The sequence below is a fragment of the Panicum hallii genome, chromosome 7 (genome assembly GCF_002211085.1).
Source record: "Panicum hallii strain FIL2 chromosome 7, PHallii_v3.1, whole genome shotgun sequence".
NCBI lineage: Eukaryota > Viridiplantae > Streptophyta > Magnoliopsida > Poales > Poaceae > Panicum > Panicum hallii.
The window spans coordinates 28,367,107-28,393,313 of record NC_038048.1 but is presented as its reverse complement, the minus strand read 5'-3'; the positions used below and the strand labels follow the sequence as shown (position 1 = coordinate 28,393,313).

At 50.9% G+C, this 26,207-nt stretch overlaps 2 protein-coding genes across 3 annotated transcripts; both read right to left on the bottom strand.

Annotated features, from left to right (window-relative positions):
* LOC112901747 (tRNA (adenine(58)-N(1))-methyltransferase catalytic subunit TRMT61A) lies at positions 1-4,113 on the bottom strand. 2 transcript variants are annotated; one of them, XM_025970719.1, is made up of 4 exons: positions 3,423-4,113; positions 1,985-2,229; positions 1,388-1,515; positions 541-673 (listed from the first exon to the last, which is right to left on the bottom strand). In XM_025970719.1, exons 1-3 carry the CDS (start codon positions 3,932-3,934, stop codon positions 1,424-1,426), a joined length of 849 nt encoding a protein of 282 aa, XP_025826504.1. In that variant the 5' UTR covers positions 3,935-4,113; the 3' UTR covers positions 541-673; positions 1,388-1,423. The 2 variants fall into 2 exon arrangements, with proteins under 2 accessions (XP_025826502.1, XP_025826504.1); XM_025970717.1 differs by lacking the exon at positions 1,388-1,515 and having other exon boundaries at positions 1-673; positions 3,423-4,106.
* Positions 4,114-23,457: 19,344 nt separating this feature from the next.
* Positions 23,458-25,389, bottom strand: LOC112901172 (7-deoxyloganetin glucosyltransferase-like). The gene has a single exon (XM_025970020.1). It carries the CDS (start codon positions 25,195-25,197, stop codon positions 23,713-23,715), a length of 1,485 nt encoding a protein of 494 aa, XP_025825805.1. The 5' UTR covers positions 25,198-25,389; the 3' UTR covers positions 23,458-23,712.
* Positions 25,390-26,207: the final 818 nt, after the last annotated feature.

The window sequence follows — 26,207 nt, the reverse complement described above, 5'->3', positions numbered from 1 at the left end:
TAGAAATATGAATAGAATAGTTTTCCAGCTCAGATCCAACAGAAAAAGAAACGAGCTATTCTGCTATTTGGAAAAATGCACTATGAGGGGTTCTCGGCAGAGGTATAGTAGTAAGTTGCAGTGAGCAACACCTTCTGGCAGATGAAACAACAACATTTGACCTTTAGGTCCTTACAGGTCAATGCATTCATCCCAACAGCTCCTCATCAATGCAAGCATTTAACGCCTATGCTGTTAGTGATGGTTAATATAGTAGTAAGTTGCAGTGAGCAACACCCTCTGGCAGATGAAACAACAGCATTTGACCTTTAGGTCCTTACAGATCAATGCATTGATCCCAACAGCTCCTCATCAATGCATGCATTTAACGCCTATGCTGTAAGAGATGGATAATTTCCTATCAAGTTGTCATCACCTCACGATTCAGTTTGGCTATCGGACACGCGAAGCCTTGCGAACGTCAAGTAGCCAGTGTGCCCTTTAGCGGTGCTACAAGGCCTAACCAAAATCGAGGAGTTACTCTGTGCATAGCCCATTTTTTCTCCTGATGCTGTGAACTTTCTTCTTTTCTGCGGAAGAGGCCCTACAGTAGCCTCCTCATCAGCAGTACCACTCTTAAGAGCACCGTCTCTTATTTCATACGTGCGAAGAAGAATTTCAAAGGTTCTAATATCTGCAGAACAAAATATAATTCGGTCAGCTGCAACTTTGCAAGGTATGTGAGAAAAGTCCTACTAGCTATTTCAGTTTCATACTCGCAACCTAACACTGTACAAAGTATTATTCATGAACAAATATTATCCAATGCAATCAGCACATGAGTATGAAACTAGCATTCCTAAAACTGCCAGGGAAGTAGAATACTAGCATGTTGCAGCGGTGCTACCCACAAGGTAGTTTCCATATGCTAACTAAGGGTGAGGTGACCAACAGAGAAGAATACAGTATGAGATTGGGCACCGACAGAACTGAAATTCCAATGTTGGGTAGAAATTGGCTATATCACATGCATAACTTTTAAAATTCATAGGAATTATTACTTAGATGGTATGGCCAATTTTGTGAGCATATCAGGGGCCTGGGTATGTGCATCTGTGGAATCCCTACAGGCCTGAGAAGGACGAGTACCCAAATGCAGAGGAAGTACTATCAGTGATGCCTAAAGAAGTTATGAGGAGAATTGTTACTCAGTTGAGCAATGAAAATGGCTGAGTTTATGCGGACATTAACAGTCACATGTGCCTTTTCCTTAACCGAAACTGGCAAGGGGTACCAGGAACCCTCTGGTTTTCATATAATTAAATGACACCCTGAAGGCTGCAACTATGGGGCAGGGGACAGTGGAAGGTAGAGCTCAAGGAACGGAGTTAGTTGGTTCAATCCCCACCTGATAAAGCAAGGGACAATTCGTTTATCAGCAGATCTAAAGGATCTTGAAGGAGGGCAAATGCCTCCTCTTGCCTGTTGTCTTGCCCCTTGATTGGACAGGGAGTGAACCTTCAATTGTCGGAGATGCTATTCCACAGGAAAATACAAGAAAGAATACATTTTCCCGCAAAGGAATGGAGCACAGTTTATGGCGAGAAAGCAATGGCTAGTGTTAGGTCATGTCAGTTTTAATCTCTTTCCACAGCGGGGCTTCCCCCGCTGTACAGTTTTTTTAAAAAAAAAAGTTTTAATCTGTTTCAGAATTTTTGGGACTCAATTCAAATTCTATCTATATCCTATATATTGGTATTATCATTCCTGAGTATTAATTGGAGACAATCAACGTGCGGCCATGGGTGTAACATACACTCAATGATAACTACCAATGTAATGTTTGTTTCACTTTCTACACAAGCAACTTAACAGTTGACATGCCCGTTATGTGAAACTGCCTATGTTTTCAGATCAAAATGTGAAAATTATTGAACTTAACTCCGAATCATGTCAAATTTAAAAAATGGTTATTTTCAAAAGTATTTAAGAGAAAGTACTGAACCTGTGAAACATGATCTCATAGCTTCGCAAGCACGCTGCACTTGCTCGATGCAAGGTGAAAAGGAACACAGAACGCCATCTTGCTTCAGCATTAAACTAACAGATGGTATTGCAAGCCAAGGCTGGGGCAAGTCCAGGAAGACAGCATCAGAAGCAGCTCGATGCTCCTCTGGGAATCCTTCCCCCTGTATATCCCTCACATTGACTGTGATCAGGTTACTAAGGCCATTCCTCTCGAAGTCTTCCCTATTTATAGAAGGTACAAAAATTATAATAGCACAAACACAACTGCAAATTCATCCATGATATTCCCTGGTAAAAACTATTCCTTCAACAACAGAATATTTCTCCCCGTAGTACCATATTGAAATTAACGGTATCTTATATCTATCACCTCAAAGAAATATGTTAGACTAAAACTAGTGTTAATTGCGGACTAAAATTGGTGTTAATTCCGGACTAAAACTGGTGTTACATTCTTAGGATAGATTTTGGTCCTCACAAAATCCGCACTTCGCAGTGGACTCCCCTAAAATGCTTCTATGGCTTCCTTATATCTTGTATTTCACTCCAAACACATCTGTGAAGAGTTATATTACTATAATCCTATACATGCTGCAAAGACAGGGTTCAGAAAGTCTTATTCAACCTAACTAGAGGCTGACACTTCACATACAATCTTCCAAGTTGTACATATGCAAGCAATTTTGAGGCATGTAATGGACAATGGTATACATCTTGGACACAATAAATAACTACACAAATTCCATACAGTGTACTGGAGATATTCCAATATTAATGTATAGATTTTGGTATTTCAAGCATAAAAACACTCATTCACTTCCATCCCAGTCTCAGCAAGCAACAGATGGAATCCTCAAAGCTTGATGAGGATCCTTAGTTCCAGACTTCCAGTTACTAAATTCTGTGTTATTTATTGATTTTGAAAACTTATCTCTTGCTCTTGTAGGACTGGGAGGCATATGGAAGTCTACTTTGCATATCCCACAATATTTTCTAGCACCATTGCAAATTTCAACTGATCAGCTCCAACGATGGAATATTCATGGTTGTTATTTAGTCACCACCATAAGACAAGGTCCTTCATTCTGAACTTGTGTAGTTAGGGAGCAAAACACCAGAATCAATTGCTCGTTGAATTACACTACTGCTTGGAGTACATTTTAGTTCTCATATGATATATAATTCACTAAAACTGTATTATCCCTCAAATGCCACTAAGGAAAATTAACTCGTTTTATGGAGGTGGATCAGTTGAATCCGGCAATTATACTTCTGCTGATGCGACAAGACTTGAAAAGATCTCATTTCATATATCCTAATTACAGGCAAGATGTTTCATAGAAAGCCTTGACCACACAGGTTAGCAAGAAACAATCCTCCAATACAAAAGAAAAAACAGAGTGCTTATATGTTACCTCGCGGAGGCAGCCCTCTGCTCGTGGAAATCGAAGGTGTGGACGCGGCCGTGCGGCGCGACGGCGCGCGCCAGCGAGGTGGTGAGAGAGCCGCTGCCCGTGCCGGACTCAAGCACGACGCACCCCGGGACGAGCTCGAGGTAGGCGACGACGAGGCTGATGTCGGCGATGTAGAGGATCTGGGTCCGGTGGCTGAGCACGAGCGTCCAGAGCTCCGGGGTCGGCACCAGGAGGTGGACGAATCCACCGCCGGCCTTGCCGCTCCCGCCCCCCTTGCCCCCTCCGCCCCTGCCTGCGCCGCCGCCGCCGGCGGTGCTGAAGACCTTGGATCCGAAGGGGAGGCCGATCCAGTCGTCGTGGCGGAAGACGCCGAACCGGTTCTGGAGCACGCCGCCGGCGCGGACCGCGACGGCGCGCATCGCGTCGTGGCGCTCGTACACCACGACGGTGTCGCCCTCCGCGATGCGGCGTGGCGAGGTGGGCTTGTCCGCGGGGGCGAGGGGGACCATCATTGCTGTGTGTGGAGGGGACGCAGGCAGGGGCAACAGCCGGCGGCGAGAGTTCACGAGCGCCGCGTCGGCGGCGGCGGCTGGATGGGGTTTTTGCGTTGAGGTTTATTGCTCAATTTGTCGCGCCGTCGGAACTCGGAACCCTCGGATTGAGGATTTGAGCTGGGGGTATTTCGGTCAATTGGATGGTGTGTGTTTAGGATGAATTTGACTTCCATTTAAATTTGGAAGAAAAATGAACAATTAGTATTGAGTAAAGAAGTCGGATTTCATTTTCTCTGGTTGGTCAGCTTAAAGTTCTTCGCCGACACCAGTAGAGCAAGCAATTTGGAGGGGGTTTTTTCGCATCAAGTGATTAGGAGGTTTGTACATCGTGTACATAACACATTTTACATGTTTGCCCATATTTTCCCTTCCATGTGATTGTATAAAAATCTAATAATGCAAAGATATTTTCAGTTCAGAGTGCAGACATTTCAGTACTGAGGGATTAGTTTTCCACTTTTCCTTCTCCAAGCATAAATAAGCTTAGGCACACTCTCGTATATACGTTGGTTTCCTTGAATCATGTAGCTATAGTGCAAGAGAGCTTAATAAGGGCATTAAGTATAAGTCAAGTTAGGGCAAATATACAGATGTAAACGGATCGGATACGGACGGATATCACTGATATTATATTTATTTTCAATTGAATTTGGATTCGAACAATGATAGACTTGAATACATATACGAATGCGGATTGCTTCGGTTACGAATACGAATAGATGTATATCGAATACGGAGCGAATCGGATGCGGTTACTATGAGATTCGGATATCTCTTCGAATATCGAGTAAAGGCAACATTTATTTATATCACACGTGTTGTAGCATTCAAACATCCTATGAGTCCAAATTTTAACTATATTATGCTTAACAAACAAATTAACAAATAATTGCATGATATTTCTAACTTACTACGTAGATGAGAGATATTCGATTACATGACATTCTAACTTGCAATATAGCATAGATTGGAGACACTCAATTAATAGCATTATAACTTATTACATTGATGGAACTTCACAAGCACTCAAATCGATTCATCTGTTCAAGGAGGCCAGATTCAAACTAAAATCATGCTTGATTAACCAAATTAACAAAAGATGACATACCATTTTGGGCACTCAATTACACGATACTGACATACATGCATAAATATGTAGAAGCAACTAAATTATTTCTAGAGTTCTGTTGGTGTTTCGGATCGCCAACCAGTGATTTGTGTTTGCGCATCTGGTTTGGATGGTGTGCAAGGAAGACACAGAGGGTTATACTGGTTCGGGTGGAATGTCCCTACGTCCAGTCCGATCTACTCATGTTCTTGCACTAGTTTGCAGTAGGGGTTACAAACGAGCGAGAGAGGGAGCGGGCTCCCAAGTCTGGTGGCGAAGTGTCGCATGAGCGTGCGAGTGTCTGAGAATTCGGTCTCCCCCTTTACAGGGGTCCTCCCCTTCACTTTTATATGCCAAGGGGTAGGGGTCGGATACACAAGAGAGAGAGTAGGTTGCCGGGATCCCGCTGCTCCTCCTCCCTGCGCATGGGCCCCACTAGCCCTGTAGATGATAACATGGGGTGTCCCTGCGCCTCTCCCTAGCGCGACGTGCGACATGCGTCTCAACAAAGCAGGCAGCGCAGGCCCCCGGCGTGTTTGCTGGGCGACATGTGCCTTGACAAGATGGGTGGCGTGAGCCCCCGACGCATTCTACGGCTTGACCCCCTGTGCGGCGGACGATCGGGGCTCGCTGTAATGGCTTGTCCTCTCCGGAGGTCACGTCAAGGTACGCCCTTACCAGCCATCGCGCCAGAGGTTTGACCCCTAGCATGACCTGTCATTCTGTGAGACCCTGAGGGCCCCACGTCTCTAGGGTAGGTACGGCTGAATCCGCACCCTTAGGGTCGGGCGAAGCGGAGCTCTCACTACGGGGTCAAGTGAGGCCGAGCCCGTGCCCTCAGGGTCGGGCGAGGTGGAGCTTTTCTCATAGGGGTCGGCGAGACCGTGCCCGCATCCTAGGGGTCGGGCAAGGTGAAGCTTGACCTCTGGTGGTTGAGCGAGGCAGCTCATGCCCTTCGTCTAGGCTTAGTATTGGGCCGTCGATGCCCCTCCTTCTTGTGGGCCATCCGTGGACACATGATAGCCTGGTCATGGTAAGCCGCATATTTCGGAAGAGCTAATCTGTAGTTAGCTTCCTAGAGAACATGCTTTGTAGATCCATGATATTCGCCACCAACAGTAGCCCCCGAGCCCCTGCGCGGCTCGGAGAACCATGCTGGGGCTTCAGTTTACCCGAGCATCGATTCCTGTGCTGGGCAGAACGCGTTCCTAGTCTTGCATCTGGGTTGATGTGACTCAGGAGTGACTTGTCCCTACTAGGCTCATGTGGGTGCGCGCGTGCACACCCACTGGGTGTACCCCCTGAGCCTTTGGGCGAATCAGATATTCACGAATAGGGTTCTGCTGGCGTGTTCACCTTCGTGCCCTGATCGATGTGACCGACGAGAGCTCTCTCTCTTCCTGTCTCTCGTGGGTGCACGCGAGCGCACCCAGGGGGTGTAGCCCCCGAGCCTCTGGGCGAATCAGAGATTCGCGCGTAGGATCAGTTATCGTATCCGGAGGGTACTCTGCGGTGACGCCTTGGTTCAGGTGCCCTCTCGTCGGGTCTTGTCTCTCGTGGGTGCACGCGAGCGCACCCAGTGGGTGTAGCCCCTGAGCCTCCGGGCGAATCAGAGATTCACGCGGAGGATCAGTTATCATGTCTGGAGGGTAGTCTGCAGCGACGCCTTAGTTCAAGCGCCCTCTAGTCGGGTCTTGTCTCTGTCGCCTGTTGATAGTGGCCCATGGCAGCCCTAGCGGTCATCGAGTCATCCGGTGCAGGCTTTCCAGCTGCGCCCATCCTCGCTCGCCTTGGGGCTTGTATGTTGCCTGCTGCTCACTTCCGACACAGCCAGCGTCTGCCTGCCCGTCTTGTCTCGTGTTGTCCCGTCGGGCCCGCAGTCGTCGACGGGAACCGGGGCAGGTGGGGCGTTTTAATGCTAGCTGCTTGGCTTTGGCCCATTCATCCTCGTGGCGATGCCCTGCCCCAGCGCGGCTTAAATAGCGGCGCGAGGCTTCACGTTGTTACACCAAGGCTAAATGGCAAAACTCCCAGCAATGCTTGGTATAACTAGACCTCCTATAGCCAGGGTTCGGCTAGTTTGAGCCGGATCCCGATCGCTCATTGTTTGCTGTTAGTGGATTGACTGCAAGCAAAGGAGCATGAAAAAGGAGAACTCGAGCGTCCAGATCCTCGGCTTCACCTTCCTGAGGCAGTTGGTTCAGGTGCTGGTTCCTCGCGAGGGCGGACGTGGATTCGTCGCCCTTCGTGAAATCGTTCGGTAGGTGGCGACTCACCCGCAACTCCCTACTTCCTTCCTGTAGGGAGCGGGGCGAACCTTCTCGCACCTGCCCTGATTTCGCGCGGGATTGCCGGCTCCGTTTGGTGCCGTATGGAGTCACCGTACCGTTGCCAGAGTCACCTCGCGGTGGCTGAGGCGTATGTCGAGGCAGCACGAGATGTACACGTCGACAGCTGCGTACTGCTCCTGCTTCCGAGATAGCCTCGCTGTTAGGGGATGGACTGCGACGCGGTCGTTCGTTCCATCCCTAGCCCCTGCTGAAGTGGACCTCGGGTAGCTTTCAGCGCTGCCCTGGGTGGCAACGCTTAAGTTGTTTGTACTTGTACACAGACCATGGCCAGCCACTCCTTCCGCCCAAAGTGTAGGTCATTTTGGCAAATCTAGGTTATATCTTTTGTTATGCGCCCAGAGTTCACTGTATAATCGTATCCCCTGGTAACTTTGGAATAAAAGGAGGGTTTCTTCTATGCTTGATTTTGATGCCCCAAAGCAGCCCCCAAGCCCATAGAAGGGTCATGCGCTGTCCTGGGGGTCCCTCTATACGAGAGGAACCCGAAAGGCGGGGAGGACTCTCCCTCTTTACGCTCTGGCCTCCGCTTCGTATGCAACCACGTATGTGGTGTCCTTGCGAGTCCGACTCCCAAGCTCCCACGCATTAGTGGGAATCCGAGCGTGAGACTGTTTCGTCTTACAGTCGCTTCCCTTCAAGCGTCTTTTTCGATGAGTCGGAAGCGCTAAGCTGTGCCACGTTTTTCCTCGTTGGTCGAAACATGGCACTCGGTGAGCTGATAATGGGTTGATCTGAGTGGGGCCCTAGTTCCCGTGTGGGGACCCAGCATGGGTCAGCTGGTGACTGACTCCAGATTCTCAACAGCTGATCCGTATAGTTATTAGGTCCGTTCGACCGGTCTCGACGGCTTGTTGCCTTTCTTCGAAGGAAAACCACGAATAATGCTCCAGTCAAGACTTGAATGTGGGTTGGGATGCCCTTGGATGCTAGTGGGCCCATCCGTCTCGCCCCTCATTGTAGTGGTGCCCTAGGGCGGTTGTGAACCTGTCGGCGGGCCAACCATCAAACCCTCAGACCTTAATGTGCCATCGGGGTGTTTTCAGCCTGTATCCCTTCTTACCTGTGGGAACTTTTGGCCCCCCTTTCCACTGGGCGCTTTCTTCGAGGAGTCAGGCCCGGGCGTGGCATGTGCACTCCTCCCCAATGTGATGGGGCGAAGTGACGTGGCAGACGCGGTTATTATGGCAGTCATGGGAGTTGAGGTGGCGTTTCGCCTTCCGACCCCTGCCTATAACTGGGGCTCTTGGCCCCTCCGCCATCGCTGCGCCAATCTCGTCTTTCCGCCTTCTACACTTCACCACCACCAGAGCCCGAGCCGTTCCCCACCTGCGCCCCTGCCCCCGTGAGAGCTCCTGATCCCTTTTTGCCGCCCAGCAATGGTGTCATGGTACCGCTCGGACGTGGGCTAGGTGCATTTGGGGGGTCTCGTCAAGCGCAGGCTTCTCTGCCCGTGATCCGCTGCAGGGGTGTGGCTCTTACCTGGTCATGAGGAGGTGCTAGCGCCACACGACATCGTCTCCTTCATGCACTTCCACAAGTGTGGGTTTGGGGTGCCCCCCTCATCCCTTCTTCCAAGGGCTCCTCCATCACTATCAGACTGAGCTACAACACCTCAACCCGAATGGGATCCAACAAATTGCGGCCTTCATCATGCTGTGCGAGGGGTTCTTGTGGATCGAACCTCACTTCGAGCTCTGGAGGTACTTCTTTGCCATCTCCTTTGTCAAGAAGGGGGACACGGTTGATGGTTGATGGCCCCGATAGGCTCACCGGAATCCATCTCCGTGGACCTCGAGCCCACAAGTACATGGCTATCTCCACCATGAAGTCCAATAAAGGGTGGCATTTGCAGTGGTTCTACATCAAGAACTATGACATCACCCTCTTTCCGCTCTTCACCACCCGCACGATTGTGACGGCTCTGCCGGTGTGGTCATGGGGGCCTGTGGACAAGGAGAAGAAAAGGCTCACCCCGTTCCTGGGCGCCATAGCGTACCTGAAGGGCCACGGCTTCTGTGGTGCTTGCATCATCGGAGCTTACCACTCGAGGCGGGTGATGTCGCTGATGGTGCGCGCGCTTTCGCTGTACGGGATGGCGTCGGGCGTACGACTGGAGGGCATGGCACTTGCCCAAGGATTGCTTCGAGATTCAGAGATCCAGCAACGCATCCGGGAGGCGCTGGACGAGCCCGACGCGATCTTCCCAATCGAGGGTCATCCGGTGATACGGCCTGACACCGGCTTCATCGACCTAGTGAGTACTTCCCAAACTCCTCGTTGTGTTTTGCTCTTTTCTTGATTCTTATTTTTGACTTTGTGGGTCGGTGTTTGTGGAGATAGTTCAGCCCCTTCCATGATTCCCTCGTGCCAATACTAGAAGAAAAAACCGCATGAGCGGCAAACCATGCTGCTGACGAGGCGCGTAAGAAGAAGAAGGACGCGGAGAAGGTGAAGAAGGAAGCATGGGAGCACACAAAGCTGCAGCGCAGGAAGCGAAGGCAGGGATCAGATGAGGAAGCAATGGAGGGTGATGGCGACGATGATGATGATGTCGACAAGGAGGAGTGGGACGACATTCCCTAGGATGAGCTGGCGTGTGACGATGATGTTGGGCCATCCCCTCAGCCGTCAGCGTTAACAAAGGTGCCCTCCAGCCTACGCCTGCCCCGATGCAGCAGGGGGAGGTTGCATGCGTGGAGGCGATGGAGGTGGATCGCGGCACCCCGTCGGAGGCTCCCGCTTAGGTGGGGGTCCCAAACCGCAGCGTGCTGAAGAGGCGGAGCTGGGGTCGGGAGGCCCGATCCCGAAGCGCCCTTGTATGGTGGCATTTCGGTGAGTCGACGGTCACTTTGTCCCTTCGTGCTTGGCAATTCTCTTCCAATGGCGCGCTAACTATCCTCGGGCGTTTGCTGTAGTGCCGGAGGCCGGGCGGGTACCATGGTGGTGGCACTGCGGAAGGGCCTCGCGATCCGGCGGATGCCTCCGGGTGCAGTCGGCATTTCGTCGGGGGCGAGCATGGATGGTGCTGAGGAAGACGTGGCACCTGCGAACCCGGGGCTGCAGATGGTGGCCGAGGAACCGTCACAGGAAGATGCACCCGTGGAAGAAGTGCTGCTGTCAGCGACACTCGTCGAGGAGGGATCAGGGACAGGGGCGCCCCATTCGCTCCCCGAGGTTGAGGAGCAGGCGGCACCGCCGCCCCATCAAGTTGATGCGTCCTCCGTGTGGCGGACAAATGAGGAGATGGTGCGGGAGGAGCCGCTGCCGCGCGAGATCATGGTGGTCGCCCAGGAGGAGGCCTGGGCTGTTGGTGGCGAGGCGGCCGGGGCCGTTCCAGCGGGGCTGGTGTTGTAGGAGGTGCCCGCTTCCTTGGCGTTGACGGGAGCGACCGACCTCAGCCATGGCGGGAGGGCCTCGCGGTCCTTGGCTCAAACGGGCGGCGATCTGCCCGCTCGAGGAGGCTCCTAGGACTCGCGGGACCCCGCTGCGGTGATCTTTGCTCTTGGTGACGAGATGGAGGATGCGGAGTGGCAAGGCATCTTAGAAGCCTTGTCCCCCGCGCTGGGCGCGTTGCGCGATGTTGTCATCCCGAGCTACCAAGTACGCCACATCGGCACCCTCAACCCTCACGCCCAGGTTGTTGGTACCGTGGACGAGCTTTGCAGTAAACTCGAGGCGATCGACCGAGAGAGTGACGCCGCCGTGCGCCTATCCGAGGAGTGGGATGAGCACGCGCGGGCCGCTCAGAGGAATCTTGCTGGTAACATCCTTCTCTTGTTCCCCTCTGATTGTCGGTTTCTTAGGTGTGGCATGTTCGATTTTCCTTCCTAGTAGACACCCAGCAGCAAGTGGCACTCCTTCAGCAAGAGTGCGCCGTCGAAGAGAAGCGAAATCTCCAAGCTGAGGCGATGGTTGCTGAACTCGCCGTGGAGGTTGCTACTGGACGAGCAGAGATTGCTCGCATGAATACCGAGACGGGCAAGCTTCATGACCAAGTGAATGGTAAGAACTCGCTTGTCTTGGCCGTCCCTTCAAAGATTCGCGGTAGGCTTTTTGACATCGTTAATGTGTGTCTAGACAGTGCTCGATGAGAAACTTGGAGAGGAGGTGGTGGTGTGCCGACACCTGGAGAAGGAGGGCGAGACGAAAGCCACGCTCCTCAAGGAATCTGACGAGCACGACACCCTGCAGATCGCCATTGGGCTGGTTTTAAACGATTTTGAGATGATTTCGGAGGCGGGGACTAGCTCGCTCGTGGTCTAGGTTGTCAACATCACAGACCAGGCGCGTGGGATGGCGAAGCAGGCGCTGCATCTCAGCGTGCAGGCGGTCGTTCATGATCACATGTTCCCATTACGAGAACATCGACCTACAGGCGATGAGCCAAGGCTTCGCGCCAGGCTATGATGACGCCGAGCTGGACCAGATCGAGGAGAAGGTGGCCCCCCTTGCTCAAGTGTTGGCTGCAAACATGGAGGAGGACGTCGTCCCTAAGTAGTTAGTTTAATTTTGGCGGTGAACTGGACCTTGACGCCCGAGGTTGTGTAAACAAGCTTTTAAACTTTTGGATTTTGGCTAGGAGGGCCTTTGGCGAGGAAAATTAAAGATGCCTGGCTGTTCCTAATATTGAGGCGATGGGAAAAGAGATCCGAATGAGAGGACTTTGATCACGCTGGTGAGCGGAGGTACCGTAGCCATTGGGGTGTGGGTTTCCTGCAGTCCGACCAACTTTACTCAAAGCGCGTTCGTTCGTAACTTGTATCTTTTTGCCCCATTCATAGGAACGGGTTCGGCGTAAAGAGTTTTGAGTGGGTATGGCCTTGGTAGCCCCCGAGTGAGGCCCGACCCCCTGCTGTGGCTGGGGTTGGGCATCACTAAATAGCGGCAGACTAAAAAGAAAAACTTTTCACAGCACAGTTCCACCACTCAACATGAAAATTCACATAGCTTGGAAATACTAAGGGTAAAAGCGATGTAGTTGTTCGATGTTCCAAGCGCTAGCGAATACTTCCCCATCGGGGGTCTGCAACTTGTAGGAGCCTAGCAGGAGCACCTCAGCGATGATGAAGGGCCCCTCCCAGGGCGGGGGGAGCTTGTGACAATCCTTGTTGCTTTGTACGAGCCATAGCACCAAGTCGCTGACGTTAAATGCCCGACCCCGAACTCGACGGTCGTGGTACCGTCGCAGTGCTTGCTGGTATTTGGCTGATCGGAGGAGGGCGACATCGCGTGCTTCATCGAGTTGGTCCATCGCATCTTCGAGGGATGCTTCTGCCCCTTGCTCGTCGTACACTCTAACTCTCGGCGCTCCGTAGTCTAGGTCGGTCGGGGGGACCGCCTCGGAACCGTAGACCATGAAGAAAGGGGTGTAGCTAGTCGCTCGGCTTGGAGTCATCCTAAGGGTCCAGAGAACCGCAGGGAGCTCGCAACCCACCGCCCGGTGAACTTCTTCAATCCATTGAAGATCCTGGGCTTGAGTCCCTGCAAGATCATGCCATTCGCGTGTTCAACCTGCCTGTTCATGCGGGGGTGTGCCACGGCGGCCCAGTCCACGTGGATGTGGTAATCGTCGCAGTATTTATGGAATTTCTTACCCATGAACTATGTATCATTATCGGTGATGATGGAGTTCGGAACTCCGAAGTAGTGGACGATGTCGAGGAAAAATTCCATGGCCTGCTCGGATCTGATCGTTGCGATCGGTCGAGCCTCAATCCACTTCGTGAACTTGTCAATAGTGACAAGCAGATGCGTATAGCCCCTGGGTGCTTTCTTGAGGGGCCCCATTAGATCGAGCCCCCAAACTGCAAACAGCCACGTGATGGGCATCATTTGGAGTGCTTGCGCTGGTAGGTGGGTTTGCCAAGCATAATATTGACACCCTTCGCAGGTGCGCACGATCCGCTCGGCGTCCGCCACCGCCGTCGGCCCGTAGAAACCTTGTCGGAATGCATTTCCGACTAAGGTCCTGGGCGCAGCGTGGTGCCCGCAGTTCCCACCATGGATATCCTTCAGCAACTACTTCCCTTGTTCGATAAGGATACAACGCTGTAGGTTCTTGGTGTGACTCCACTTGTAGGGCTCCCCCTCGATGATGATGAAGGACTTAATATGGCATGCGAGCCATCTTTCATCCATCTTGTCAGTCGGGAGCACCTCGTGGAGGAGGTAGTCAAGATAAGGCGCCCTCCAGTCGGCTAGAGGGTCGGGCCCCGTCGCTGGTCCCAAGTCGAGCTCCATGACTTCATGGTAGGACAGGGCCAGGGGTTGGTGATTCCCCGAGTCCGAGGCAAGCGATCCGGCCCCGGCCTGTTCCGGCTCCTCGTAGCGGATCGAGGGCTTGTACTGATCGCTAGCAAAGATTCCGGACGGGACGGGCTAGCGGCTCGACGCCATTTTTGCCAATGTGTCGGCTGCTTCATTGAGCCATCTTGGGATGTGGTTAAGTTCGAGACCGTTAAACAGTCTTCCAGCTGACAGACCTCTTGGCAATACGTAGCTATCTTGGGGCTGAGGCAGCTCGACTCTTTCATGACATGATAAATGACAAGTCACAAGTCGCCCCGAACCTCAAGTCGTCGGATGCCCAGCTCGATGGTGATACATAGGCCGTTGATGAGTGCTTCGTACTTAGTGACATTATTTGAAGCTGGAAAATGGACATCGACCACATACCTCATGCGCATGCCGAGGGGAGAGACGACAATGAAACTAAAGTCGGCTCCTTCCTTCACCAACAATCCGTCAAAGTACATTATCCAGTATTCCTCGTTGACAGCTGCCGGGGGCATTTGAGTCTTGATCCACTCTGCGACAAAATCGGCGAGCACTTGGGACTTAATGGCTGTTCGGGGGACGTATGAGATCCCCTGACCCATCCACTCGAGGGCCCATTTCACGATCCTTCTGGTGGCGTCCGGGTTGCGAACAACCTCTCCAAGAGGGAAGGACGTGACCACCATCACCGGGTGTCACTCGAAGTAGTGGCACATCTTCCTTTTGGCGATCAGGACGGTGTACAGGAGTTTCTGGACTTAGGGGTAGTGAGTCTTGGCATCGGCCAAGATTATGCTTACAAAGTATACGGGGCGTTGCACCTTGAGGGCGTGCCCCTCCTCCCGCTCCACAACCAAAGCGGCGCTGACCACCTGCGTTGTCGCTGCAATATAGAGTAGGAGTGGCACTTCGTCGGTTAGCGGGACCAAGATCGGGGCCTTCGTCATGAGGGCTTTAAGCTTGTCGAGTGCCTCCTGAGCCTTGGCGGTCCATGGAAAATAGTTAGTCTTCCTCAGAAGCTGGTAAAGGGGGAGGCCTCATTCACCAAGACGTGAGATGAAATGATTGAGTGCCGCGAGGCACCTTGTGACCCGCTGAACTTCTTTGAGGTTTTGAATCGGGCCCATCTTTGTGATGGATGCAATCTTTTCTGGGTTGGCCTCGATGCCACGCTCGGAAACGATGAAACCGAGCAGCATTCCCCTAGGAACCCTGAAAACTCATTTCTCAGGGTTGAGTCTTACGCTATTTGCTCGGAGTTTGGCGAAGGTTTGCTCTAGGTCTGCCACCAGCTGGTCGACCCGCTGGGACTTGACCATGATATCATCTACGTACACCTCGACGGTTCACTCGATGAGGTTGCCGAAACACCTGAGCATACCACGCTGATACGTTACCCCCACGTTCTTCAGACTGAACGGCATGGTGACATAAACGTACGATCCGAAGGGGCTGATGAAGGAAGTCGCGAGCTGGTCGGACTCCATCGTGAGTTGATGGTACCCGGAGTATGCATCAAGGAAGCAGAAGGTCTCGCACCCTGAAGTTGAGTCAACTACCTAGTCTATGCGCAAAGGAAACGAATCCTTTGGGCATGCTTTGTTGAGGCTCGTGTAGTCAACACACATCCTCCATTTCCCGTTTTTCTTTTGTACAAGAACGGGATTGGCTAGAAACTTGGTGATACAATTCGCGGATGAATTCGGCCGCCAAAAGCCTTGCAATCACCTCACCAATGGCCATGCGCTTTTGCTTGTCGAAGCGGCGCAGACGCTGCTTGACCGGCTTGGAACCTAGCCTGATCTTCAAGGCGTGCTCGGTGACTTCTCTCGGTATGCCCGGCATATCCGAGGGCTTCCACGCAAAGACATCTTTATTGGCACGGAGGTAGTGGATGAGCGCACTTTCCTATTTTGGGGAGAGCGCTGTGCCGATCCGCACCCTCTTGTCCCCTGAGTTGTCCGGATCATCGAGGATCTCTTTGACGCCCTCCGCGGGCTCAAAGGATCCGGAGTTCCACTTGGAGTCGGGTGCCTCCTCCACGGTTTCCTGCCGGATGACCACGAGTTCTTCAGAGGCAATGACCACCAGAGAAAAGAAGGCATAGCCGGTTCAGCCAAGTAGACCTCCTGGCGTGTAAGCTTCTGACAGCGCTTGGACTCGAAAGCCTTCGGCCTGCCAAATATCATGAGGCAGCCGTTGCTGTCAGGGAAGCCGTCATCCTTCCCCTCAGCGTTGCCCTCCGTCGGCTCGGGCTTCTTCTTTTGCTCCCCCTTCTTGGAACCTCTCGATAGGTACTTCTTCATTAGGGCGTAGTCCTTATACATGTGCTTGACGTGGAAGGCGTGGTCCGGGCACGACTTCTCCAGCATCCTCTCGAAATGATCGGGGGTCTCCCCGGCGGCTGCTTTACCTCCCTTTCTATCGGCGGCGACTACGAGGGAACCCCTGTTGTTCCTCTTGTTCTTCTTCTTCCCCAAGCTTGGGCTTCGGTCCTTAGAGCTATCGTGGCGTCCGCCGCAATGAGGGTGATACCCTCGGCTCACTGCTGCTTGTCATCCTCGTGCCCGCGCTTGTGGGCGTTGAGGGTAAGGCGCGTAACGGTCGGCACCGAGGCGTCCTCAAACGGGGGCATTCGCGGGACCTTCTCCCTCGCGTGGGGCTTGGTGGACGGACACATCCTTGACACCCTGCTTCGCAGGGGGGTGTTGGCTAGCGTTGGGCCCGCGTCGCCGAGACATCGAGCTCTCTGCTGTTGTCGTGCCGCACGCTCAAGGAGCGTGCGCAGCTTGTGGTGGGCGCGACGCGCCTCGGGTGCCACGGGTTCCGGGAGTCCCTTGAGCAGAGCCGCTGCGGCCGCGACATTCTAACTCTCCCGGACAAAGAGTCCCTCATCGTCTTTGAGGATCCTCCGGTTTACATCGTGGGCGTTGGCACGTGCACGCCCACCGCCTCTATGACATCCGATCTCGCACTCGAGTTTGGCGTGTTCCTGCTCTAGCTTGTGACGTGTTCCTCATTTTGCCGCTTCCACAGCTGCTCCAGCCACACGCGCAGTGGGGCTTGGTTCCTCTCCTTGGCTCCGTCATCGGAGACATCCGGGGGAGTGTTCCCCTCGTGGGCGCTTTCGACGCGCCCCTCAGGAGAGTCCACCATGAAGCATTCCAGGAGGGGTGATGGCTTCCCCTGCTGGAATGAGAGTCAAAGATCGTCTCTGACTCCCCCGCGAGGTGGTCGTGGAAGGACTCCGAAACATAGTCCGTGGGGATGAACCAAGGCGTAACGCCATGAGGCGATGCACATCCTCCGCTGCGTTTGTAAGCCATACGAAAACACCGTCGGAGCGTTCCCGGCCATGATTTTTGGGGAGAGCAATCCTCCTCCAGAGAGCTGTGCCGTGACGTTGGCAAGCGAAAAGAGAACCTGGCGCAAATCCTCCTGGGTCGGTTGGGGACCCAGGAAGGCACAGAGCTGGCGCCTCAACCTCTCGCAATCGAAATCGAGGAGCCAGTCACCCCCGGAGGCGCGATCCCCGGGGTGTGCAGCCGCAGCCCCTCAAAAGCCTCGGCAATAGGGTCAAGGTTGGCGGTGCGGGTGGGGCGGACCTGAACGTGAATCTACTCGAGCCCCTCACCTGTGGTGACGATGAAGTCCAGGCTCCCAAAATGCATGACCGCGCCCGGGGCCCATTCTCCGGCTGGTTGGCCATCCATAGCTTGGTGAAGTCATCGAGACGCGCAAAGGCCCCTACCTGGTGCGCCAACTATCGGTGTTTCAAACCGCCGACTAGTGAATTTGTGTTTGCGCGTCTAGCCCGGATGGTGTGCAAGGAAGACACAGAGGGCTATACTGGTTCGGGCGGAATGTCCCTACGTCCAGTCCGAACTGCTAGAATTCTTGCACTGGTTCGCAGTAGAGGTTACAAACGGGTGAGAGAGGGAGAGGGGTCCCAAGTCTCTGGTGGCGAAGTGTCGCATGAGCGTGCGAGTGTCTGAGAATTCGGTCTCCCCCTTTACGGGGGTCCTCCCCTTCCCTTTTATATGCCAAGGGGCAGGGGTCGGATACACGAGAGAAAGAGAGTAGGTCGCTGGGATCCTGCTCCTCCTCCTCCCTGCTTGTGGGCCCCACTGGCCCTGTAGATGACGACAGGGGTGTCCATTCGCCGATCCCTAGCGCGACGTGCGACATGCGACATGCATCTCAATAGAATGGCGGCGCGAGCCGTCGGCGTGTTTGGTGGGTGACGTGTGCCCTGACAAGATGGGTGGCGTAAGCCCCCGGCGCATTCTACGGCTTGACCCCCGGCGCGGCGGACGATTGGGGCTTGCTGTAATGGCTTGTCCTCTCCGAAGATTACATCGAGGCATGCCCTTAGCTGCCCTCGCGCTAGAGGCTTGACCCACAGCACGACCTGTCATTCCGTGAGACCCTGAGAGCCCCACATCTCTAGGGCAGGTACGGCCGAATCCGCACCCTTAGGGTCGGGCGAAGCGGAGCTCCCCTACAGGGTCCAGTGAGGCCAAGCCCGTGCCCTCGGGGTTGGGCGAGGCGGAGCTTCTCTCAAAGGGGTCGGGCAAGACCGTGCTCGCATCCTAGGGGTCGGGCGAGGCGGAGCCTAACCTCAGGTGGTCGGGCAAGGTGGAGCCTGATCTCTGGTGGTCGGCCTAGGCGGCTCGTGCCCTTCGTCTGGGCTTGGTATTAGGCCGTCGGTGCCCCTCCTCCTAGTGGGCCGTCCGTGGCCACATGACAGCCTGGTCAGGCCGAGCCGCATATTTCGGGAGAGCTAATCTGTAGTTAGCTTCCTAGAGAAAATACTTTGGGGGATCCGTGATATTCGCCCCGACAAGTTCGAACTATTATACAATGTTGAGTTTTTTTAAAAAAGATGGAATAAGTGTATATTTTATTGTAGAATTATTACCAGAGTTTGAGTTTAAATCTCGAACTAGGAATAAACAAGATTCAACTCCAATATAGTACCAATAGATAAATTATATTTTTAGAAAATTTTAATGCTAATTTTATATTTTTCTAATTAGAAATGAATTAGTCATAAATTTTTAGAGATTAAATCAGATTTTTATTAATGTATATATGGAATAATACAACTATCTGAATCTAGTATCCGAATTGACTACCAGGATTATCCGACCGGATATCCGATATCCGCCGGATATTGGTCATATTATATCCAAATCCGATATCCGATATCCGATCCGATATCCGGAACAGTACCTGGGATATCAGAAAAACTATCCGAATTGATATCCGTCCCTCTCGGTCGGACGGTCGGTCGGGAAGTATCTGTATCATTTACATCCCTAGGCAGATATCTGTGGCAGAACCAACCTGAATTATACCGGCTCAAGTACGCGAGTCCACACCAGAGGGCTCCAACGTGCTTCAAACGGTATAATCCCTTGGCCTGTCGGGTAACGTCCCGATAAACCACCGATACACAGGATCAAATAAGGTTACCTCACACGAAGGTGAGTCCAGAGATACATTTACCATCACATTTTACATTACAGAGAATTACATTACAAGGATTTCTAAAAGAGGTACAAAGTTTCAAATTCAGAGAAAAGATTACAAACTGTTAAAACTATAGTTTTTAGCAGCGGAAAACATATGCGATGATTACAACACGTCGTTAAGACGGATGTCATGCTAAGCCCGGGCACGACATCACTCGGTATCACCAGTGCTGGCCGGGGACGGATCCCATTCCACGGACCAACCTTCTGAAAGAGCACAGGGCCAGGGCAAGGGAAGAGTAGGGTCTTCAAGACATTACCTGCAAAACATATAACTAGCAAGGCTGAGTATACTAATACTCAGCAAGGCTTACCCGGGATTGGGTATACTTAGCCCATAACTAGACTTATGAAAGCTTATAATGGTTCTGGGTTTAGTTTCAGCTGAAAAGCAACAAAGAGTAGATCCTTAATTTCAACTTTTACCCTTCAGGTTCTAATTGATTATCCATTCTAGGTGAGCACCTATAACTACTCAAGCATGGTAAGATCTTTATCTCAACCATCAGTATTACTCATCATATAGTTGCTCTTGTTACTCTGTGTGATAAAGGGATTAAGTAGTCTCAATCATCGTGAGAGGCGGACGATTCTGAATCGAATTTAACCTTGCAAGGTAAACCTAACTCACACGCTTGGAACATCCAACGATAGTTCCGAAGCAACCGTTTACCTTTCATTCCGACTCGTGGATCAGATCCACCACAAGCGACTGCAGGAACATACGCACATCACTCGTGCAGGACATACGTCTGTAGCGCGACTACAAAACCCGTATTCCTGGTTGCCCTTGCAACACGTATTTCCTCAGTCGAACATAAGTAACCAGAAGAAGCAAATCGAGTGGTGGGAGGTATGTCCACTCCTCGGGCCGATTGGTTACTAGGCTTACCGCTTACCATATTTCGCGGCATGTGGTTAGTACTTTCAAATGCTTAACCCCGATCGGCACACACCGCGACCTTATCAAATTCAACAACACAGACGGGGTATCACCTCAACCATGATACCGCACAAAACTCCCGTCCGGCATCCTTATAGTGATAAAAAGAATGTAAACATTACAACTCCTATATCGCGCGAGTGACAGGAAATCACCCGACTTCTACCGGCCCTATTAGCATAGCAGCTAGTCAGACTCAAGTACTAGTATCCATCACATTGGTTCCTAGGAGAATGCAACTAGGGTTTCAAGCAATTCCTGAGAACTTAATGCATAGAATACGTAAATAGATATAAAGTGTAGTGTAAATAAAATAGTGGGTTATGTCCGGGGCTTGCCTTTACTGGTGAGGCTGGGTTAGTCAAGTTAATAACGTCCGAACTTTGGTTCGGGCCTTCAGAGAATCCCCTGATGAAGTTCTTAGGGTCTTTAGAACAATCTCATTCTGATTTCGGGATCTGTAAGAACTTCCACGGCTTGGTCCACGATCAGCTTGTAATCTCCTCCAGCGAGAATAGTCGGTCTATATGATATGCAAGAATGTAGAATTAAGGAATGCATAGTCTTTTTATTTTATTTCACAATAAGTTGCAATCCAAAAGATTAACACCCAAGAACTCATGGTGCAAAAGAAACTTAACTTTGAATCATACATATTCAACTCATGACTACTACATTAATTTAATTGGAAACAAGAATTAAAATATTTAAATTTAAATTTAAAATTGAATGTAAACCCTAGATAATTAGGGTTATAAAGTTTTGAAAACTTAAACACAGTTTTATTGCATACTTAAAAGATTTTGACTAAAAGATCTAATTAGATAGGTTGTACTAAATAGACTTAGCTAATTTTCATATAAAACGAATTGAATTGATCAACTTATATGAATTAAATTATAAATTAAGATTAGGTTTGAAAAGTCCACATTACTTCATACTTAATTTATGGAGATTGTTATTGTATATTAAAAATCATGGTCACAAAGTTAACATGTTGAAACAAAATTGGAACTATGGATAGGATATTATACTTCCATGTCTTAGATTTAACATAGATTCAAAAATATTTTGTTTCATATCAAACTTACTTAATAGAAGTTGTAGAGTTCGAAATCTAATTTCAAACAAAACTGGTTTTGCAATTTTTGGAATTTTCTATAATTTTCTATTGAATTTACAAGCCATAAATACCACTCACATGAAATAATAAACATCCATTTACTTCTATTCTAAACACAGCACAAACCATCTATTTTCATAACATGGTCATAAAACAAAAGTGATAGAATTTGAAATAAAGATTCAAGTCCAACTGGTTTCACATTTTTTTGAATTTTATACGATTTTCTAGGAATTTTCAAAGTTCAGCACATTGGAAAGGGAAAGAAACCAAGATCTTTCATTTAGACCCTCGGAAGGAAATGAATTCTCGCAGACAAGTCCTCCTGCCATGGCCGGCCGGTACAAGCTCGATTGAGCTCAAATCCGGGGAGGAAGAAGCTCGGATGGCAAGAGGGAAGGGGGTGGGGAGCGAGAGGGAACTACGACGCACCCGATTGAGGGCTTGGCCGGGCTTGGGGAGGCCGGGAAGATGGTCGCCGGCGGGAGACAGTAGGGCGGCGGCGGAACAGCACTGGGAGCAATACTCCGGCGAGGGGAACGGCGCGAGGGAAAGGGGGATTAGCTTCAGGAGGTCTCGGGGTAGCTATATAGGGAGGAGAGAGCACGGGAAGGGCGCTAGGCCGAGGTCCACGGCGGCGTGGAGGGGCAGTACTGACAGTGTTCAAGCGGCCGGCGGCGCGCGCGTGGCAGAGCAGGAAGGAGCCACGGAGGCAGGCTAAAGCGGCGGGCAGGGCTAGGGGAGGCGCATGAGGGTGAAAGAGCAAGGGGGGCTGCACTGCCGCGGCCTGATTTCGAGGAACGGCGGCGGCGGCGGTGAGCAGTAATTAAACCGGGAGAAACAGAGAGCCTGCCAGAGGAGGAAGAAAGGTTGAAGGCGCCAAGGACCTGTTTGCAAATTGCAAAATCTTCAAGGGCCTGAAAGTAAAGCTAAATTTCCCACTGATACAGGGTCCAAATGAAGAAATGACCAAAATAGAAAATGTGTAACTTTTCAAGTTCTACAACTTTGTTTTAGGGTTTGAAATCAAAAACTCAAAGTATGCAACTTTATTTTGAAACTTTGGACTAACTTTAAATTTTATAAAGATTTGTCCTTGTTACATATTTTACACACAACTTGGGCCTAAATGCAAGTTTTCAGAACTGTCATGATTACTTGCATTCTTATAATTTGGCCCCTAGTAACTTTTGAAAATTACTTTTGTAACTCATGCATTTTGCACAAAAGGACTCATATTCTTATAAAATTACACATAGGGTCTTATTTCTACAAATACATCCATCCTTATACATTTCAACACATGCATTACATTTCATACCTAATGTGGTACAGATTGACACCTAGAGTGTCACAATATCCCAGTACAAGCAGCCTAGCACAACTAGTAACCTCTCTCTTGTTTTTTATGAGGCACCCTGCACCCCTTAATTTTTTTTGATATTATAACATCAAACAAGTGAGATTTTTAAAGTACAAATCTAACACCACAACGGTGGTAATGAAACTACATACATCCTGTTGTACTAATTCTCTCCAAAAAAAATCTGTGTTGTTAAAATACCGCCAATTCCTACTTTTTTTAGGAAAAGCATGTTGATTAATTATCTGTTTATGTATTAATAAAAATTGTGAAAGCAAAAACACACACACAACAACAACTTTATCACCCAACCGCGCGAGGATCAGGAAACAAAGAATCGCCAATATTTCCACCACACATCAGCAACCACGAGCTACCCTACATGCTGCAATAGCATCCGCCAGGACAATGGATTCTCCACGCGGTTCATAAAGGAAGGATATGATGTCCTTGAATCAGCTTGATTTTTCAACCAGAATCTCTGAGTAAGAGAGGAAAGACTTACCTAAGGGTCACCGCCACCGTACCAAACAATCCAACCGTCACTTGTGAAGCCGGTTGCAGAGATAACTATACCTACCACCATAAACCATCAGCCATTCCCAGTATACCCAAGCACCAACCACCAACGGATGGTATCCGGCCAGCGAATACACCCATGTCGCAACACTATGGGGAAAAGGAAAGGGCCACCTCTAGTCCTCTGCCTCTACTGCACATGACCAACTAACATAGCATCGCCACTGAGCCCGCAGGCCCCAGAAATGCATCACACATTCATAGGATGTAAATCAATGCTGCTAAATTGGAGAATTCGTGAGTTGAGTTATTTTCTGCACGGTGCACACCAAAAATATAAAAGATGCTATCTCAACTACACAACAAATCTTCTAGTGACATGTTTGGTCGATTCTACACATTGACTCAGGGCTGATTGTATAGACGACATTATTCCTTGAAAGTAGTGATGTAGTTGCTCACATATTAGATCTGATCATCATGTCATACTCCTCGATAAAGATCTGATCATCAGAATCAAGCACTGACTGCTTTACCCTTCTTGGCGAGCAGCACCTCGTTGATAACCTTGTTCAGGTTGGCCTCTGCGGACCCACCTGGCAGCGTCACCTTCACGGCCTTCTGCTTCCACTCCACCGCGTGCCGGCGCATCTCCAGACCCTTCTCCCCGTCCATGGCCTCCCGTATGATGTCCGTCAGCTCATCGCGCCGCACCTCGCCGCCGATCTCCATCCCGATGCCCCACTCGGTGCGCTTGTACCGGCAGTTGGTCTGCTGCTCCGCGAAGAACGGCCAGCTCAGCATGGGCACCCCCGCGCAGAGGCTCTCCAGCGTCGAGTTCCACCCGGAGTGCGTCAGGAACAACCCCACCGCCTCGTGCCGCAACACCGCCTCCTGCGGGCACCACGTCGTCAACATCGCGCGGCCCTCGACGGCGGCCGCGAACTCGGGCGGCAGCACGGCGGAAGCACCCTTCACCAGGTCCGGTCGGATGTTCCACACGAACGCGTAGCCGCTGCTGGCCAGCCCCCACGCGAACTCCAGCAGCTGCGAATTGGTCATCACCGTGACACTGCCGTAGTTCACGTACACCACGGACCGCGGCGCGCGGCCAGCGAGCCACTCCATAAGGCCCGCCTGCTCCTTCCATAGGTTGGAGCCGAGGCCGGCCAGGGAGCTTTCTGCCGGGATGACCTGGCGCTCGCGGAGGAGGAGGGGGCCGACGGCATGCACCGGCGGTAGGATGGCGCGCATGGCGTCCAGCGTCGTGGCCTCGAGGTCGTCAAAGGTGTTGATCATGACGGCGTCCGGTAGCGACAGCCGCTCGGCCTCGCGCAAGAGGAAGTTGAGCAAGATGTCGCCGCGGTCCGTCGTGCGGATGAAGCTGGGGAAGTCGCGCAGCTGCACGCCGTCGCACATGCCGCGCGCGTCGGCCACCACGGTGGCGAGGTGCCCACCGGCGACGTCCGCAAGGTCCTCCTCGTCCATGAACGGCACGAGACCCCGGTCGATGAGCTGGCGATAGTTGCGGTAGCCCATAAAGCCGCAGGCGCTCGCGGTCCAGAGCGCGGCGACCGGCACGCCGATCTCGCTGGCGGCGTCGTATCCGAACGACATGATGCCGTCCACCACAAGGCAGCTGACGGGGGGCGTCCCAGAGATCGGGGCGTTGAGGTCGGCGAGGAGGGCCAGGAGGTGTGGGAGGCAGGTGGTCATGGTGGAGTAGCAGAGTGACGGGGGATCCTGGGTGGCGTCGGCGTCCGACGGCGGGAGGCCGTCGGGGATGGTGGCGAAGTGGAAGCTGGGCACGCCGTCGAGCGCGTCGGGACCGCGCGAGCGGAGAAGGCGGCGGTGGTTGAATTCGGTGTTGACGAAAGTGATGTGGAACCCCTGCGCGTGGAGGAGCTTGGCCAGCTGCAGCATCGGCGTGACATGGCCCTGCGCCGGGAACGGCAGGCATACGGCGTGCGGCTGCCTCTTCTCAGGCGTAACTGAACCCATGCTCGCCTGAGCTAGCCAGTTCTACTGCTACTAGTGCAGGCTGCAAGTGAATTGCTGCGTGGTTAGTCGTTCCATGGAAGGTGACCTATTTATTGCACTCTTCCTCGTAGTGAAGTGAAAAGCAATCCATCTTGCAGGAGAGCCTATTGCCTATTGGAAACCGACAAGCTTGCATGAGAGCGTAGTGTGTGTGTGTGTTCCATTCTCCATCGATCTAGGTGGGCATGGGAGGCTTCCTATTTGTGGTCTACTTCCTCCTCCCAAAAATAAATCATTTTATTTTTTATCTTAAATGAAAATTATTAGGTTTAATCAATTCTATTGCGACAAAAATCACCATTTATGATATAAAATAGATATATTATGAAAATATATTTCTGGATGAATCTAATTATAATTATAATTATAATTATAATTATAATTATTGAATACTCATGTGCTTTTCTACACCCTATATGCAACTACACTTAACTAATTACTAAATGAATTTTCAGTAATAACTACTAACAGTCTTTTATAAATATGATTTAGTAATATGGCAATTTGGTTTAGTAATTTCTGATTAGTTTGGTCGGTAATTTGAATGCTGGGTGTAGAATAACTGCTACACCTAACATGTAGAATAGCGCTGCCATTATTTAACCTAAGGTGTAAAATACTACTCCCTCTATTCTAGAAGATAGTGATTTTCAGATTTTTTTTCAAATCAAACTTTTTAAACTTTGACTATAGATAGTAAAGAAATCATAAAGATTCATAACATAAAAATGATATTAGTTTATTAATAATAAAACCAACTATCATAACATATAACTTTTTATTTAAAAGTAATTATTTTGGAGATATTATTGGTCAAAGATAAAAATATTTGATTTTGACCAAGTCTAAAGTTGCTCTATTTTAGGATGGAGTTAGTAACACTTTTTTATATAAATTTAGCTTGGGATAAATCTAGAATGGCGTGTTTTTCAGACGGTGGGGGTACTTGTGGCTAGATATTGGCCGATCGG